The 19,302-nt window shown below is 39.6% G+C and overlaps 1 protein-coding gene across 1 annotated transcript in view; it reads right to left on the reverse strand.

The window, feature by feature from the left end:
- CAB39 (calcium binding protein 39) overlaps window positions 1-19,302 on the reverse strand; it is a 41,124-nt gene that overhangs the window by 19,731 nt on the left and 2,091 nt on the right. Inside the window, exon 2 of the mRNA XM_079315417.1 lies at window positions 232-388. Within this exon, the coding sequence (XP_079171543.1) occupies window positions 232-345 (114 nt within the window). The 5' untranslated portion in view covers window positions 346-388. The remainder of the gene's footprint in view (window positions 1-231; window positions 389-19,302) is intronic.

Consider the following 19,302-nt stretch of genomic DNA (forward strand, 5'->3'; position numbering starts at 1 on the left):
AAGAATGCAGTGTCCCACAGTTCCAAATCATTTTAAGTATCATTATCAGCTACCAGTGGCGTAAGCAAACCAACCAACAGGACACACACCTGTTCAAAGGTACATAAATTACCCTTTATCAGAGTATAAACTACCAAAATAATTCCTAATTGATTCAGTTTCGACAGCTGTAAATTCCCCCTTTCCCCCACTTTCAAATACAGTTTAGCAACTAGAACATCACAACTGTACCTTTTCTGCCTTTTTGTCAGAGATGTCTTGTTTTTCTAGAACTGCCATGCTCTCCTTCAGGTTTTTCACTATGTCTGCAGGAGACTTGTGGGACTTGCCAAAGGGGAATGGCATGATTGCAAACCACAAGGTCTTCCTTCTATGGCTCCTGCTTCACCTGTAAAAGAAGGAGAAAGTACATCAAAAATGGAAACTTGAGCTCTGTATAACAACACACACAAAGATCAAGAGAGCAGCAAAGGTATTCATACACAGAATAATGATCCTTGACAGGTGAACTAGAGCTTGTTGTGACAAACTTAAATTCTTGTATTTCATTTTCTTTTAAAACACAAGATACACAATGAAGGAACTCACATTAAGATCATCATCTTATGCTTCAGGAGCAAATTAAAGAATACATTCATTATATCCAAAGCCACATACTGCACAGATGCCCCATATGGGCAAGACTCCCTAGGATCAATTATTCCAATTAATGCTGCCAAGCAAAATGCCTTCTCACACGAGGTATTTGACACACAGCTCCTCGTGCCTCTCTGCAATGACTGCCCAGGTACATGCTTTTACCCAGATTCATTCCATAATCAATCTGCAAAGGCAAAGCAGACCTTAAAGTCTGCACCTCAGTGCAGGACCTACACACACAGCAGACAGCAGCCTACTCCTGCCAAAACACCTGGCATGTCCTGGCATCTTCCTATCTGAAATAACACTGAAATACAGTCTCACCCTCATACATTTTATTGGAAATAAAATTTGATATCTAGCAGAGATACATATAGCACTTGAAAACATTAAAACCAACACGTGATGTGTATCTTTCTCAAAAAGATAAAACATGTTTTACAGGAGAGTTTCCTTTCCTAAAAATATCTGTCTCTCAAATCCAAACACATTTATTCTTCTGCATATTTACATGTATTTACTTCTATGCACACACAGATATATATATATATACACTCTCTTCTGTGTACAAAATAGAAAAGTACTACTGGAATAAATGAGTGTACTGAAGCTTTAGTTACTAAACATATTTAAACACCCACACTTAAACAATAAAAGCTTCTTAAAAGTGAATTCCATAAAGTAATAAAGCATACTTCTACAACTCTAATCTAGACAGAAAAGAACAGGAAATCCTCCATTAAAAATGCTGACAGTGCTACTTCTGCTAGACACAAAAGACAGCTGAAGCTGCAGATCAGAGTCTGCACTGTCATCCCAAAGAAGGGGTATTACACTGAAACTTGGATTTCTATCTTCTTGCAGAGTCTAGGTAGTCAGTAACAAGCCAACTCTAACCAGCACAAGTTGAAGTTTCTTATCTGACATGATGCACTTTGCTCCTTCATTAAAATACCAGCTCATCCACCAGGAACTCCAAAATGTTACTGCCGATCTTATCAAACAGAGTTTTGATCAGGGATGAAAAATCCCAATGCAATGCTATTTTTGAGTTATTTTTACTTCTCAAACAAATAAGTTTAAATTGTTGCCACTGGGTCAGCCAAAGGGTAAGAACAGAAGAACTGGGATCTTTAGCCAAGTAAATTTCCATAAATAGAGATTTCAGGTAAGCAGTTACAGAGATCCTAGATTCACATGCCTGCAACTGACTTCAGAAAGCATAAGGTAGGTAGTTTTTAATTAGATTGCTTCCAGATAAAAGTATCAGCAGGAAGCCTGGAACAAGACCTTCCACCAGCCATTTCCATTATTTAACAGATCACAAGGACTTTCTGTTGCATTTATTTTGTAGTGTGCGTCATTATAGTAATCTCTCATTCACAATCTGCACAAAGGGGCCCTAACACTGAAATTACAAATGCAGGAGATAAAAAAAGATCAAAAACTGCCCACAGGTCATTCCTTTGACAAGAGAATTTTATGCCTCAAACTTTATCTCATCTAGTGGAACGAAAACCTGCCTACAGGAAAGCACCACTGCTGTTATTTAATGAAAATACAATGGCATTTAAAACAATATTTAAAGAAAATTATGCTGTTTTCACACAGGATTTTTTTTTTCCTAGAAAGACACAGTGTGAAAATAAGCACAATTTCCCCACAACATAGATGACACACCTCAAGCGTCACAGCAACATTTTCAATGTTCTCTTTATCTCTCCCTTTGATTACTACTTCTGCCAAATCAAGATGAGCCCTGAAAACAAATCTGGATTCTTTCATGTTTGCATATCATCACTGATAATAATAGCATTTAACAATTACTCTGCCTATTCATTCTGGAAGATGGCTATACCCACGTAACAGAAAATTTCTCTGGCTCGACAAATTGCCAGTCTTAATTCCTTGGATTATGCATTCAAACAGGAGCAAATCCATTAGGAATCAGCTCAGAGAACTAAAACATATGGAACCACAAAATCTGGTATGACAGCAATATACAAAGAAAATAAATCAAACCAAAGAAAATAGCTCTGTACATTCATTTTCTGGATCAGAACTATTCTACTTCTTAAGTCTAAAAAACTACATGGACAACAGAAAACTTATGGAAATATGGGATACTGATAAACAACTGTCCTCATATGTGCCCAAGGTCTAGGTTTGCAAAACTTGATTTCCCTCTAGACAATGCCCAAATTTTTCTTTAAATTAACAACAGTCTACAGCTTTGATTTATTCCTGAAACCTTCCAGGTTCTGTGTAAATCAGATATATATATAAGTACATTCTCCAGTCATACATAAACTTCACTCTATGTACAAATAATCAATTAATAACAGCTCACTAGCATACATTTATATTAAACATTTTTCTCCCAATCCAAGTAAGTTCCTGTATGAATCTCTCACAAGTAATTTAGAAAAATCAGGAACGACTGTCAGCACCACTAAGAAGAAAATCTACATCCTTGATTAATGAAGGTGACATTTTGCTTCAAGGTATTTCTTTTATTATATAAAATGGAGTAAATACACAGTTTATGCCATTGCAATTTTCTTACTGGAAGGAATGCAATGGCACTGCTGGGAACATCATCTGGGGCCTAAGGTCTGAAGATCCCACAAACCCTGAAGCAAAATTCTGTTACTGAAAAACCTGTGCCACATCCTGCCCAAAAAAAAAAAAAAAAAAAAAAAAAAGGCAGGAGCAGTGCTTTGTCTCTCAAAGCTGTACTTCATGCAGGAGAACATAGACAGGCTGTTCCTTTTTCAGCCCAGCAATACTACCCCCAGCAGCACTCTGTGCACAATAGACAATGACAACATCTGTGTGGGATCGGAAAGAGCTGCCACCACCCACATCTGCAACACAAGAAAAAAAGGGAACAACATCAAATGACATTTTCTGTAAATAAGAATAGGCCTTACATCATGTCAAATGATAACTGATTCACAATATTAGCACCTGGTTGCCTTGCAAATTCAGGATAAAACGCTGATTGTGGCTAAACAAAGGATCATAGGACTCCTTAAGAGTTAAACTGCAGTAAGTACATGGACAGCTCTGTGCTCTGCTGGGCTGCTTTGCTTTATCTGCCCTTCCCAGAAACCTCACATTATCCATTTGTTCAAAGAGCCCATGGACAACATTAGACAAACCTCAGACTTTCTTAGGCATGCATTTTATTTCACCAGCATTCAAATAGGCTAAAAGTAACAAAATTTAAGGTCCTCAAAGCATTGGGGTCACAGCCACAATTAGAACTCTACAGATGTTATCAATCCCAATGGACCATCAAACATGGCACATGGCCAAACACCCAGAGATTGCAGCTCCACTGACACACTGGGACATTTGGGCTTTTGTGATAACCAGAGATAGTAGCCCCACTGTTTCAGATAGTATATAACTTCCAGCTCTGTCAATGCACCAGGCATCCGTGCAGTTTGCTTTATCTATAAGGCTTTGTATTTTTTAATTCACTGGATTGACCAAACAATCAATAACGTTCAACTTAAATCTAACACATTCCATATATAAGATTTTAAAGTATCTTCTGAGCTAAAAAAAAAAAAAAAAAAAAAAAAAGCGCCACAGGAACAAATCCAGAAGCATGATAAACAAATTCCTTTCCTTTAGTTAAATTCTCCAAAGAACAGACACACTAGGCTGGACTATGGTCTGTCATGCAGCTGAGCTTTTTTATTTGAAGGGTCAGAAAATATCCTAACTCTATAGCAGAATTGTTTGTCACTGTTTAAAACATGATTACTTACTAGTAGAAGTGGTTTTTTCTGTTGTAAGAAAGTATGATTTTGTTACTGTGAGATGCCTGCATTACTATTTTCAGAACAATATAGGTACAAGGAATAGTACAATTACACTCCTGACTGCACTAACATGTGTAGAGTTACTCCAATAACAAATTAATTTGTTCTCACCAACACAGACACTTAAATGCAAGAAGGGAAAGGGATTAAATTGAATGGAAAGCCATACCAACAGCAGAAGCAAACTCAAGCCTTTCTACTTTAGACACACCATGAATTTAACAATTAAGTTTAAACTTTTTTTCTCTGCACTGAAGTATAATCCATAAATAAAGCATAATTTAAGTATGCACACATATTCCAGCTCCAGAGAGCAAACCACCACCTATTCCCATGCAAAATGCTACTTAACTAATGTACAAAAACCCTACATTTTGTGAAACAAACAGATGCAATAAACTCCATCCTTATTCTATTATGGCCCTCACCATTTAATTGCACTAATATTAAGTCCTCAGGCGCAACTTGTTGCCTATACACATCAAGAGTTTAAGGTGACTGCTTTTGTAACCTCCTAATGAGGAAAAGAGGAGGGAAAAAACCCTTCAACTATTTCCTAGCTGCAACTGCACATGTTTAAAAAAATCTAAGCCTAGTGAGAAAGCCCATGCAACATCCATTTAATGTGCACGTAAGAAGAAAACTGCTGCAGATCAAAAAAAAAAATGTAATTTTAATAAGGCCAAATAATTCCCAGTGAGGTTCCCCAGGGCAGATGAGCCACTGCTGATGGGGAGGTCCTGTTCCCCCTCTGCTCCCAGCACCACATCCCTTCCCCTGTTTTATGCCAGGGCCAGCTGACCTGTCCATGAGCTGAGCATTCACCAAGCTACCAGAAAAAGCTACCATGTAAAATGAAAATAAACAATGAGTAGTGTAGGGAATGTAGAAAAAACATCCCTTTGAGGAGCAAGTAGCTGTCAATCAGCTCTGATCTCTCCAGAAGAGCACTCCATGGTAAGGCTGGAACTGAACCAACAGCAGGGCTGGAGGGGCAAGGTCACTTTCCATCAGTTATTTTGAGAAGCCTGATATTTGTCCCAGCGCCCGGCACGCTGACTTAATAGACCAAAATGGGAGAAGACAAAGCAAAAAAAAAAATTAGAGACAATAAATAAAAATTCTGAAAGGTTCTTAAGACAAACCAGTACAAGGCACCCTAAGGTGTGAGCCAGCCCCAGCCCAAGGAAGGGAGGAGGAGAGGGCTGAGGCAGTCAGGAGCAAAGGGCACACCAGCTTCTCCTCCTCCAGGTAGAGGGAAGCTGCCAACACCTATCCTGAAATCATATCGTGTGTCAATTACCTTCCACAGTGCTAATAACACACAGGAGAATGGCTTAAGCAAATACACCTAAATAAACTAATGAGTCTACAAAGGCAAAATACCAAGTTTCTCAGTAAACAGTTGAGGCTGCACTGCATGTGGATTTTTAACTGACAATTTATCAACCTACTGCTGACACAACATGATGCATCTTGCTAAAAAGGGGCATGTTAATATTTTAAAAATATAATACAGCAAGCTCATGTTTGTCTTGATAGACTTGATTTCCCTCAGAACTCAGTCTTTCATTGCATGCTTCTTGGATTAACAGGGACCATTAAGGCAGTATTGAAAACAGTAACATAAATCAGTTTTCTTCAAGTGTAATTGCTACAATGTTAGCTCAGCTAGAATTCATCACTGGGAAGTCTGGTTAGAATGATAAAACCAGAAAGAGATCGAGAAATAATGCATTTTTAAAAGCACTGTCTCACACTCAGACATGCCCAGCATCCCAAAGGAAGACTGACAGTCATGCCTTTGATCCAAAAACCATTTTTTATGCAAGCTACCATGCTTCTTGCAAAAAAAAAACCCCAAAAAAACCCTGAGTACTTCAAAGCCAGAAGCAGCACCTCATTAGCTATTCGAGGCTCTTGTACAAGATTATGAAATGTCACCAGCTATCAGAGTTTAGGCAGGCGAAGCTCCTGCCTGTCCTCCTGTGAGTGTGGTTTGTCCCAGTACATGCAGCAGCAGCACAGGACAGCAGCCAGGTGCCACTGGGAAGCATCTGGAATATTGCTGTCAGCTCATCACTGCAAATTCCTGCCTACAGCACACCTTCCTGAAAGACCTTGCCACTTCTGATTGCACAAGTGTAGGGACCGAGGGCAGCAGCCATCATTTCCTTCAGTGGGTTATTTCAACTGAGTACTCACATTCCTCATTAAAACATTCTTGCACATTTTTCATGTGCTGTGTTCTACTACTACATCTTTCAGTATCCTTATTCTGGATATATGGTTTCCCACTAGATTAAAAGATTTTCCAGAGCTTCAGTATTTTACCAAAGCAGTTCTTTACTTTTCTTTTGGATATGTTAAACAAATTGAAACACAACAACCTCTCATCCAAAATACGTGTCTAAGTAGCACAGTTATTAATACAAGCTCACCTGCAAGCTTCCCTGTCACAAAGGAAATGAGATGGATAAAGAGCAACAGCCACACCACAATGAGTTTCAGGGCTCCAGCATGAACTGCTCACTGTAACCATGTGCTTGTAAATGGTAATTATTGGCAAAATTTAAGGGTATAGTCCAGGTCAAAAGCATTTTTGCTATCCTCTAAATACTTCCACACACCTTTTCAGTATTTCTTTCAACTTTATCTTTAAAATGTGGATAAAAGTATTACACCAATGATCTGTTTGGAACTGTTGTGGTGATTTTGTGAGGAACATAATTCATACATACAAGTTTCCCTGAAGGACAGGCATGTTCATCTCACATCTGGCATGTCCCACCCAGCACAGAACACTAGCATCTTTCTTAAAATTCACTATTAACTTGTTCTACCAAGTCTGCAGCACACAAAAGCTTTAATGTGATTCAAAAGCAGTTTCACAACTCTGCATCACAGAATTATTTGTGGTGTAACCCACTTTAAGATGGAAAAAAAATCCCCTCTTTAAACATGGCAACTTAATTCAAGGAAAAATTAAAATGAAGAAACAATTCCCACCTGTAACATAGAAGAACAGTGAAGTAAGCAAAAAAAAAAATTAATTCAATGGATTCAGAAAAAAAGGGTAAAATTAGGAAATAAATTTCTACATAAAAATGAAAATAATAATGTGACATAGCTTCTTACTTTCTGAAAATTTCCAAGCAATTAAAACCATGGTAGCTAATAGCCCTGCTTGTTTCTTTAGCACCAAATGCCATCTGATTCCTTTCATTAAGCAGGCTTCTCTCTTGCCATTCAATTAATTTACTGATCCTTCTGCCTCTTTAAGGGCCTCTTTCTCCAGCAGACACCTGCACTACACTGGACAAAAAGAAGGGCAGCTACTGCCACTGGGCTCCACTAGCTCACTGCAGCCCCCTAAAACTACGTTATTCTGATTTGTACATTGTTATAGAAATTGCAGTTTAGCACACAGCTACATAAAGTAGCAACTGATTTTAAATAATACTGCTGCTTTTAAGGGGCTTCAGAGATCCAGCATAAGCAGAAAAGCTTGTTAATACTAAATCTCAGAATGTGAAATCCCAGCCTGTCTTCATGTTGAAGGAAATCTTATGACTCAGCTTTTTTCCCTGGTGTGCTGTTTAGAGTTACCCCACCCATCCATTTCCTCACAAACCTTACTGCTATATTGCAATATGGTATACAGACAGGCATGTGAATGCCTCACCCATTCCTTGGGAAGTACATTTAAGAATTATTAAAAACAATAGTGATACTACATTTTATCACCAAAAGCAACTACTGTCTCTAGCATACTGTGCATAAAAAACCAAAGAATTTACCTGGAGCTTCAAGAAAATCTGTCAGACAATATGCCCACTTCTGTCCAGGTAGAAGCTGAAATAATTTTCTCCTAACCAGGTATTACAGTCAACCCCCTGTTGGCTCAGTTGCCAAAACTGCATAATCACAAACCCCAGAATATTTGTTACATGACAAAAAAATGCTGCAATTCTGTACGTGCCACACTACCCACCCCTGGAAGCAAAAATGCAAAGCAGGACTCTCCTTTGTAACTATTTTTATCCCTTAGCATGTATTACTCCCATTCCTTTCCAGAGGTCCTCTTGGTACCAGATTTTCTGATATACATTTAAGGGTCAATTTTGAGAATGAAGCAGTGCAAAAGTGGAGGCTTTTGAAGGATACTGCAGTTTCATCTCTGATTTATTTCACATTATGAAATATGGCCTAGAGTTCACACATTCCAGTAACTCAAATCAGCTGTGTGAGTGTGAGAAACCACCCAGGTGAAGGACAGGAAACCCCACCAGCACCACAACATGAGCACTGAGCCCAAACCAGAAAGCTGGTGCAATGAGCAGGGGAAAACATCCCTTTAAACACGAGCTGGTTACGTAAGGAAGGAGGATGAGAATCCCAAGAACCAGCACAAGGGAAGTGCACGTGCACTTTTGGGGCGTTTTGTTTTGAACAGAAGTTGAGAACAATTAAACTGCAAGAATGGGTCTTGGATTGCTCCAGCCACAATCCTCTAAGGCACAATTTTCTTTAGAGAATATTCTCTCAAACAAAAACCTATACTCAGTAAAGCCATTCTCTAGTAGCACAAATAACAAAGCCTGGGGAAAAAAACCCAACAAAATTAATGAAGTATTTACCCAAGTACAATTTCAATAAGAAGTGTATCACTTCTAAAATGAGCTTTAAAGAAATTGAACCATATTTTTCCTATGGTTTCTTTACTTTCTTTGGGGACAATATTCTGTGGTCTAGAAACTTCTAATGCTCAACCTACGTTTATCAAAGTTCAACACAACAAAGCTCTTCATCTGATTTACCTTAAGATCAACAAATTTTTAACAAACAATCTACAAAATAATAATAACACTTAAAGAACAACAACATTAAAGCATTAAGATTATGAGCAGTAAAACAGTGACCTTGACATAGCCCAGGAACATCCTAAAAACACTGATTTAGGAACTGTGAAGACACTCCAAGGAGCAGCCCTCTTCCCATAGTGATTACTACTGGTCCCTGCCATAGGCAGAGAATGAACTCCATCCATCTCTGCTTTGCCACACTCCACATGTGAAGGCTTCCCTTCCAAAATAATCCATTTGGGAGCTCACAATTAAAAACTCTTTGTGTTATACCACTGTGGACTTCACCACAGTTCCATAAGCTTTGCAAACCAGCTGGGATGACAGGCAGGCAAGCATAGTGGAACTGCTTGGGTTCACTTTTGTGCATCAGCTGGGCAGAAGTAGGGCTGAAACTGAAATCCAACAAGCACAGCAAGCTGCACTGCAAAGAGCTGGTCACACTCTGTAGAGGTGGCTGAAACCACAGCTCACTCCTCAGTTCTGACACTGTCACCTCAACTGTGAGGTCTCAGCAGAGTGACACAAAGATTAAATGTAAATCACTGAGAGATCAATACTCATGAATCCAAGCAGATTCTGGCTACATGAAGCCAAGACAACTTGGTGCATGATCCAATGAACAACACCTCCTCTACAAAAGGGAGTTTCTGACAAATAACCTATGGGAGTTGTGTACTGAGTCAAAGAGAAAGCAGGAGAGGGCAATCAATAAATGACTGAGAATCATGACACCACCATTACTGGGAATCTTTTCCCTCTAGTTCATTACATCCCCATTCAGTAAAGGAAAAGAGTTGTTCACTTTTTCCCTTAAATTATCTCTTACCGAGTAGAAGGAGCTGAAGCAGAGACAGTATCTGTGCTGATCCACACGTCATTATCCATCTGACAAACTTGCTTTCTGTCACACTTTTTTTTTTTTTTGCCATGGTCCCTGGCACTTAAAAGACAGTTTTGATGACAATACAAAGGGTTTACTGACACAGCTCTGCTAGCAAATCCCACCTAGTGCAGATACAGCTTAGATTAGTAAAACCCACAACCACTCACCATGATAACAACTGTGCTAGGGCTTAAGTTACTTTTCTAAAGAGTGCTCTTTCCTTCATACTGCCAGTCAGCATCAGTACACCATCAATCAAGTGTCCAATTTCCCCAAGTTAGTTGTGTGGAGGTGCCTTTTAGTACAGGACTCTCATCACAGCTTATCCTCAGACAAAACTCCTGCTTCCTCTCAGGTATGCTCTACCAAGGACAATGTGGCAAAGAGGAACACATCACAGAACAGTAAAATCAGAGGCTAGCCAGGAGAAATTCTTTCCCTAATTACTCAAGACCATGAATTAATTTCACAGGCATCACTTGAAAGACAAAAGAAGAAAAGAAAAATCAATACATTACAGGCCATGACATGCCTGTGATATTCACAGGTGCACATCTCTCTCATTGCTACCAAGACAGCAGAGTGAGAAAAAAACTCATGAGAAGCAGCTGGCTAAAATCCAGCCTGATATCCAGAGTTCAGGAAAGAGACAACGTGTTGATAATGTATTATTCCCCCAAGGAGTGGTGTTCCTCAGGGGTCACAACTGGACTGGCACAGCTCAGATGTGTGGGATTGAGCACACCCCCAGCAAGGGCTGCTGATGTCATCAGGCTGTGTGGTGCAGCCAGCACACTGCAGGGATGGATGCCATCCACAGGGTCTGCACTGCACTGAGGCATGGGCTCCTGCAAACCTTGTGAAGCTCAACAAGCACAGCAACTGCAAGGTCCTGCCCGTGGGACAGGGCAATCCCAAGCACAAACACGGTCTGGGCAGAGAATGGACTGAGAACATCCCTGCCCAGGACTCGGGGGTGGTGACTGAGGAGAAGCTCTATATGGCATGGAAGTGTGCACTGCAGCCCAGACAGCAACCCAAGGGGCTGCATCACGAGGGAGGGGATTCTGCCCCTCTATCCACCCTGGTGAGACCCCACCCACAGTGCTGCCCCCAGCAGAGCAGGAACATGGAGCTGCTGAAGCGAGGCCAGAGGAGGCCGTAAAGGTGATCAGAGGGCTGGAGCATCTCTGCAATGGAGACAGGATGAGAGAGCTGGGGCTGCTCAGCCTGGAAAAGAGAAGGCTCTGGGGAGATCTTAAAGTACCTTCCATCCCCAAAAGGGCTACAAGGGAGCTGCAGAAGGGCTTCTGATAAGGGGGAATGGCTTCAGACTGAGAGCACTCAGGGTTGGATTAGATATTAGGAATTAATTATTCCCTGTGAGGGTGGAGAGATTCTGGCACAGGGTGCCCAGAGAAGCTGTGGATGCTGCATCTCTGGAAGTGTCCAAGGCCAGGCTGGATGGGGCTCTGAGTAACCTGGTCAGGTCAAAGCTGTCCCTGCCCATGGCAGGGGGCTGGAGCTGCACAGTCTTGAAGGTCTTTTCCCAACCCAAACCATTCAATGATTCTATGATAAAATTATTTCCCTTTAAAACTAAACAACTAACCATTAATGAATAAGTGACCACATTTTATGCCAAGATAATAAACAAGCAAGCAAAAAATCTTAAAGGATACTTCACTTTGTTCTCCCAAGAAAAGAGCCAGGCACTGCAATACAAAAATTTCACATAAATAATTTCAACATCAATATATACCTTAGGTAGCTGTAGAAGAGTGTACTCTGCAGTTTCCCTAAATCACCTCTCTTTCTTCTGCCAGTTTAAATGTTGGTCTAAATCTTCAAAGTCACGAATGGAATTCAATTTCTGATACATAAACTGCACCACATCTCAACTGTCAAGATAGGTGTGCTCCTTTAGGGTAACACAGAGGATAGAAAGATATATTTAATGGCAGAGGTGATGCATCCCAGGATTAAGAGAACTATCCAAGTCACAAACCTTCAGGAGAGATGAGGTGAGAGTCATAACATTTAACACCACGCCACTGTATTTTACTTTCATAGTTTTTGAGGCAGAGGGAGAAGAGCTTCAGCTAACCCATGAACTCCATGTTATGAAATGCTCTGCAGCACAGGAATCAAAAAAGGGGAATGATCTAGATTGCTCCCAAAATGTGCTCAAGCTCTTGCCATGGCAACCTAATTAAGAGTCCTTCTGATGATTCAGAAGACACCAGCCCAAAGATCTATGTTATAGCAGGATACTTCAGCATACACACTCTGAAAAGCCAGCCATTCCTGAAAAACCCAGGTCAAAATCCTCTTCCTTCCTACCACCACCCGAGAGTTTCAGTTACTCAGAGTTATTGTATATTAATGAAAACAGAAGATAAACAATGTGTCAGATGTCTGTGCTGATACATGCTACTTTTCATGTCCTTCTCTTCCTGGGGACACTTGAGTTCCCTTTCCAGGCAGACCACATCATGCTAAGCAAACTTCTCTGCTCCCTTAAGTGTAACAAATGTAAGAAAATAACAACCTTGGAACAGACAGGTTGAAAGTCTTCATAAAAAGTGTAGCATCTAAATTTATTCCAGCCAAAACTCACAAGACAGTACCTTACAGCACCTGCTTGCTGTTGAGCAAAAGTTTCTGAAAGCATGTTAGCATTTAAAGAAAAAGGAGGCGGGAGGGAACTCCACAGCATACAGTCATCCTTCCAAAAGAAAGGCTTCCCAACTGATTTGGCTTCAAAGCAACTCGCAATAGCTGCTGTAGCTGTGACTCTCCACGGCAGAGGAGCCCTGAGGCTTCACAAATGTAACAAACCAGCACTGCTGATAGGTCCCATAGAGGAGTCAGCACCTCCCCTGAAACACATGGACAGAGCCCCGAATGAAAAACTGACTGAGAGTATGTGAAAAACAAGGTTTGGAACAAGAAGTGACCAACAGTAGGTCAACTAACATGGTGGGAAGCACCTCTGAGGGACAGTTCCCTTAATTAATCTGCTAAGAAGATCTGGACTGGAAAAGGGAACTATCAAATTGTTTCACACTGTGCAATGATACCAAGAGAAACTTGAACACAACAGGAAGTAGTTTCCATCTCTAAAAGAAGGAATGATCTCACATCACATCTGAAATGACAAAAAAAAAAAAAAAAAAAAAAAACATTCTGCAGGACAATAGTTCTTCTAAAGGGCTGACACCAAGCTCAGGTGGAACTTCCATTCTAGCTGAGAGCTATACTCCTAACATTGTGCATTTTCACTTATTACAGCTATGTCAGTATCCTGCCAGTATCCTTAGGGCTATTTGGAAAAAAACCCCAAAACTCCCACAGCCCTTGAAATTATTAACTGGTGCACCAGCTTAAAATAATTTCATTTAATTAGGGATTACAAAAATTACTTAAATAGGAGTTTACAATAGTACAATATCATAACTTTCTATATCACTAAGAGGCTTCAACCAAACGAGATCTTAAATCAAATTATGAAATGGTCAAGAAACAAAAATTCCCTCCCTCGCTGCTTCTGATGCAGCCCATAAACTGTAATGCAACCTTTACATCAATTACAAAAAAAAAAGGCATGCAGTGACAATTCTGGAATCTGACCAACCATCCATTAGAAACAGAAGTAAATAAGGGAATTTCACAGAATTCAGATGTATTTAAATCTATTAAAACAATTCTTCACTACTAAGTCAAACAAGATGTAAACAAACATGAGACACCAATTTATAAATTTTCAAACTATCCCTTTTAGCTACTAAAATACAGATTTTAATTTTTCCTTCACAGTAATTTTGAAATTAGTTTAGCTTGGTTATCTAATTTAGGGACTTGCTCAAAATCTGGATTTTCTGAGTTTCTGTATAAATCTCAGAGGCATCAATCCACAATACTGAAAGTTAGAGTACTATAATGAATACAAGAGACAAGGTATAGAAACTTCTGTTGTGCTTACCATCATTTCTCAATACTTGCTAGCAATTCTGAAAGTTAAAAACAGCCTATTTCAAGAGAAAAGCTTCTGCATTTCTGGCCAACAATCATTCTCCTTGTTCACTAAAGAGCTCAAGAACAGCTACTTCTGAAACACAGATTTGATATTTCTTCCTAGATTGGATGTAGTGTTAAGTCCTCAACCTGCATCAACACAAGGAGCAACTGCCAGTGCCAAAGGGAGAGCAGAACTACTCAGACTCGACTCCCACAACTCTGAGACCTTACCCAGTACAATTCCTAAGGGAAGCAAGGAGTCTTGCCTCAAAGCAAAAATCCAATCCTTCTTTGTTGGATATAAACTATAAATACAGCTCCATATGGCTGTTAACATTTTTACATATCCACACACATGTAAGTTCCAAAGCAAGAAGGAAAACTCACTAAAAAGAGTTTATTTCTCTTTCTGAGAGAAAAAAAAAATACATTACAGGTAGGAAGTAATAACTACATTCACAAATTAAGAAGCTGGGGAGTTGAATGTATTTCCAGGTTAAAAGAATAAAGAAAACTCACATGCAATTCTCTCACAGAATTTAAAACTAAAAAACATTCATAAGTTTGTCAACAGACACAAGTGCCCTGAAGTTTTTGTGACTTTTTGGGCAAATATTTCATAACCCTATAATGAAGGGGCTCTTTTGGACCTAATGAGGTTAAACCTGTCACTATAACACGAGTTAAGGGTAACACCAGTCAGACAGCACAGCTATGCCACGACTCTGCCCAAAATGCTCTGTGAATGGATGCAGTTCCTCAGGGAAAAACTGTTTACTCCAGCTCCACCCTATTACAGAGTTAGCAGAGTTTGGATATTGCTCAATGTCAATTACAGACATAAAACGGAACTATATTAGTCAATTCTGATGAGTCAATCTGCTGCTTTTCTTAGAGATTACAAATCTAAATAATCACCTCCAGAACAGTGCTTGTTTAGCCAACATAGACTATTTTCAAGAAGCTGGCTTTGCTGTCAATCATTACCTCTGTAATTCATGGAAAAAGACTATTTGCCCTGGTGACTGGAGATTGTGGTTGCTTTCAGTTATGTTTTAAGACAAGCTGAACGTCACAGGTTCAAATTTGAACCCTCAAATCCAACAGCCAACAGCTGGTTTAAGGTTTTACAATTACCTTGATCATTTAAATTTTCCTCAGTTGTGCTTCCTTTAGAGAAGTCTTCACTCATTCCACTGACCAACTATACTAGACTACAGAAAGGAAAATTTCCATAGGAATTTCTCCTTTTTTAAAGCTGGAAAGCAGGCAACAAGGCAGAGGGCAGCAAAACCAGTCTCTTCAACAAGACTCAGGCAGCAGAATTTGATCCCCAACCTTCCCTTCTCATTAGACAACACAACCCAGGTGCTCATGGTCACTACTGGAGTGCTCATCCTCTTCTGGAAGGCCAAAATGAGATTCCAAGGCTAGCAGCCAATATCACAGCATCAGTTCAGGGGCCTATTGGACAAACACCACTATGAATGCTCTGAAACAGCACAGCAGGCTTCCAACCACCCTTTCAGAAAATCACAAACCTCTAGGGCAGGTGCCTTGGAGAATCTACAATAAAACTAGATATCTATGTTTAGGCAACAGAATCTCACATCACAAATGGGTATCACTGGAAAAAAACTTTAGGGAGTGTGTGTTTCTGAAGTGCTCCACCAGACAACATGTACAACAAACATCTCACACTCAAAGAAAGAAAGAAATTCTCTGTGCTCTTGTCCCCTGGAAAAAGCAGGGAGAAGCACCATGCTGCTGAAGAACACTGTGAAATGTACTGTCATGAGTATCTGTGAACCAAAGAAAAACCCCCAAGGAGATGCATCCTCCTATCTGCTTTTGCAGTAAAGCAAAAGACCAAATACACTGGACTCAACAAGTACATTCAAAGGATGCTTTGTGCACCGAGCTGAAAAAAAACTGGAAACAATCATATAAGGTTTTTGTACCAAATTGGTATCAGTAAAGCAAGGTTCAGGATATTTGCTAATTTTTGAGAGATTAACTTTGCTTTCTCTTTGTCTAACATTTGTCTAATTCAGTACCAAGCATATACGAAGCCTTTATTAAGAATCGTGCCTCAAGTGACCTCCTCCAAAGTATCTCTTTAAATTCTCCTGAGAAGTTTCTCCATCACTACCAAACTCCAGTCAGAAGAAACTTAGGACTTGAATAGCAGGTGTGACAGGTTAGAAGACCATGCATTCATAAACTGTGTGGGAGAGACATCTCAGGCATCCCTGTGATACACTCAGTGCATGTCTGCATCACCAAGGTCTCTTTATAATAAAGCCTGACATTTTCTTTGCTAAAGTTTTGCGTCTTTGTGAATAGATTTCACTTTTGCTTATTCTTTGTCTATACATGATATTCAATAATGTCAATGTTATGTGGTAGTTAATTTGGTGGTTCATTTAAAAATTACTGCTATACATCAAACAAAAAAAAAATTTAATCTTCTGACAGCTATCAAAAGGAGTATCATCTGCTAGAGCAGTACCTTCACATGTCACAGTCAAAAGTAAACTATAATGACACAAACAACTTTTGCCTCATTTCTACAACCTCCTGAAACTGCTTAGCCAGGGGAAGAGCTCAGAGTCTCCACTACAGCAGGATGCTCTGAATGGGTGTATCAGCACACACATCTACCACTCCATGAGTGACACACGGTGTCACTTACAACTCACTGTCTACTGACTTTTTTCTCAAAGCAAGCTCCTCAGCTGATGAGCTGAGAAGCTGCTGTGGCTCAAATGAATATTTGGAAAAATATATCCATCCATGAGGAGCTTTCCAGGTGCACTTGGCCAGGACAGTAAAAAGAAAATGACAGAGAAAGTCATACAATCAGCAACACTGGCTGCAAGAGCTAGCTGGGGTGTCAGAGGGACCTTCTACAACCCTGTGCAGCTGCCTCTCCTCCCAAATCCATGCACTGCCAGGCTTCACTCAGAATCAGTAAATAAAACAATGAAAACTCTTCAGAAAGGTGTTTCTTCAGATGTTGGGCTAGGCAGCTCTAGCAGCCAGAAAAAGATCACCCGTTCCACATTTCTGGAAACACTTCTCCATTTTTTCATTCTATGTTTAACACAGACAAACTTCAAAGGAGATAAGGCATTTCACACATGAGTGACTGAACATAACTACTGTTCTCACAGTCACATACATTCAATTCCCTGAAAAGCTGACAAATTAATTCCATTTAATTTATAGCCAAGTTCTGTCTTATCTATTTTTAAGTCCCATGTTTCAAATCTTGCAGGGTTTGCAGTTATAACAATTTGTTACATTCTCTTAGTAAGAAAAAACAATTTGTTATCAATAAATACTGACTAGAAAAAAATACACTACAGAGCAAGGACCAAAAGCAGCACAGTACATTTTCACTGATGCAGCCATTTCCCACATATGGCAGTATACCTGAATGTTTTAAAATACCCAATGTTTTAATCATCTACATCTACACAGGAACTCAAATATCTTCATCCAAAGGTATTTGTGAACTTAGAAAAGCATCTTACACTAATACTACAGTTCTCTACTAATTATAACTCACCAGTTTTTGAACTGTCTTGCTATATTTAACTTTTTGGTTATGAATTCTCTGAGTGTTTGAAGGGGAGGGAAGTATTACACAGGAAATGCAACTTTAGAAAGAACTTGGAATTTAACAACAAGTAGCAGAATTTCAATAAACAGAAAGATCCCCCAGAATTTTATGCCCTTGTGGATAGGCTCAATATTTGCTTCCTTTTAGTAAATTTGAAGTCAACAGTCAGGAACTTTTTGTAGTGTCTTTTGATTATATCAAGCATAGCTGGAATACCCAGACCAAAGGAGCTAGAAAGCAAATTGCAGTTGTTTATTTAAACCTAAGCCATTTACTTCCTAAATTAACACTGTCTGAAAAAAAGAGGCCACGAAGGCTGTTGAGGAATGACCACAGTTATTCCTGTAAACACACAGAATTTTGGCTGCTTCCAGTTTGGCTCAATCCTGAATTCAAGCCTTTATAAGGAGTATTTAAATAGGGCCAAATGAATGTGTTATTTTATCACAAGGTGCAATAAGGAAAGCACATAAATCTGCTCAGGCTAAAGAAAGCCCAAACTCACATGACACCAGTGTAAGCCTTAGGTGCTCCCCCATCATGCATTTAACAGCCCAGCTCAAGTCCTTTAAAATAATTCAAGACAGCCTCATCTGCTAATTTAACCTTTGTGTTTGCACTTGGGGGGTGGGGAGGGATCTCAGCATAAAGTTTCACCTTCTCACTGCAGACATTCAGCTTCCTTTTGGCTCACACCTCTGCACCTCATGGTGCCAGAAGCATGGTATCAAGAGAAAACATGGGCAAAGAGGGAATTAAACACACAATGTTTCAACTGTACAGTGCAGAAATGATAACATTTGAAAAATATTCAACTCACATTGCTGCTTTGCACATTATTTACATAAATAGCTGCAGGCTGTTGTGGAACTATTAATTTTGAAGGAGCAGATGAGTCAAATCTTATTTTTGATAGGTAACTGCACGATGCCTCCAATTAGACAAAGATAATCATACTTTAATAGCTGCTCTTGTAATTAAACCATGTTACACAGTGTCACAAGTACAGAAAAGCAGGGCCAGAAGGGAATTCAAAAGGCCACCAGGCTTCTTCCTGCCCCCTGCTTCAAAGCAGCACCAGCTATTACAGCACCTTTCTGAAACTTCACCAAAAAAAATCATTATTGTAGCAAGTGTCTAAAGCCCCTAAAGCACGTACAGAGATTATCAGCTTTCAGAAATATTTTACACAAAAAAATAGGCTGCAAACAATTAATGAAGAAAAATCTGCAAAAACTGAACAAAGAAATGATTGAGAAGGGAAAACATTGGCCAGTAATTCTCATATTCACCAAAATGCCATTACAAAAACCTAGGAAGTACAGCACATACAGGGCAACAGTTGAGTCTCATTCAACTACCAGTCATTAATTAATAAGAGCTACATGATAGAATGCAAAATAGATACCATTCCCTCCTGAATAAACC

The sequence above is a fragment of the Erithacus rubecula genome, assembly GCF_903797595.1.
Source record: "Erithacus rubecula genome assembly, chromosome: 11".
NCBI classification, from domain to species: domain Eukaryota; kingdom Metazoa; phylum Chordata; class Aves; order Passeriformes; family Muscicapidae; genus Erithacus; species Erithacus rubecula.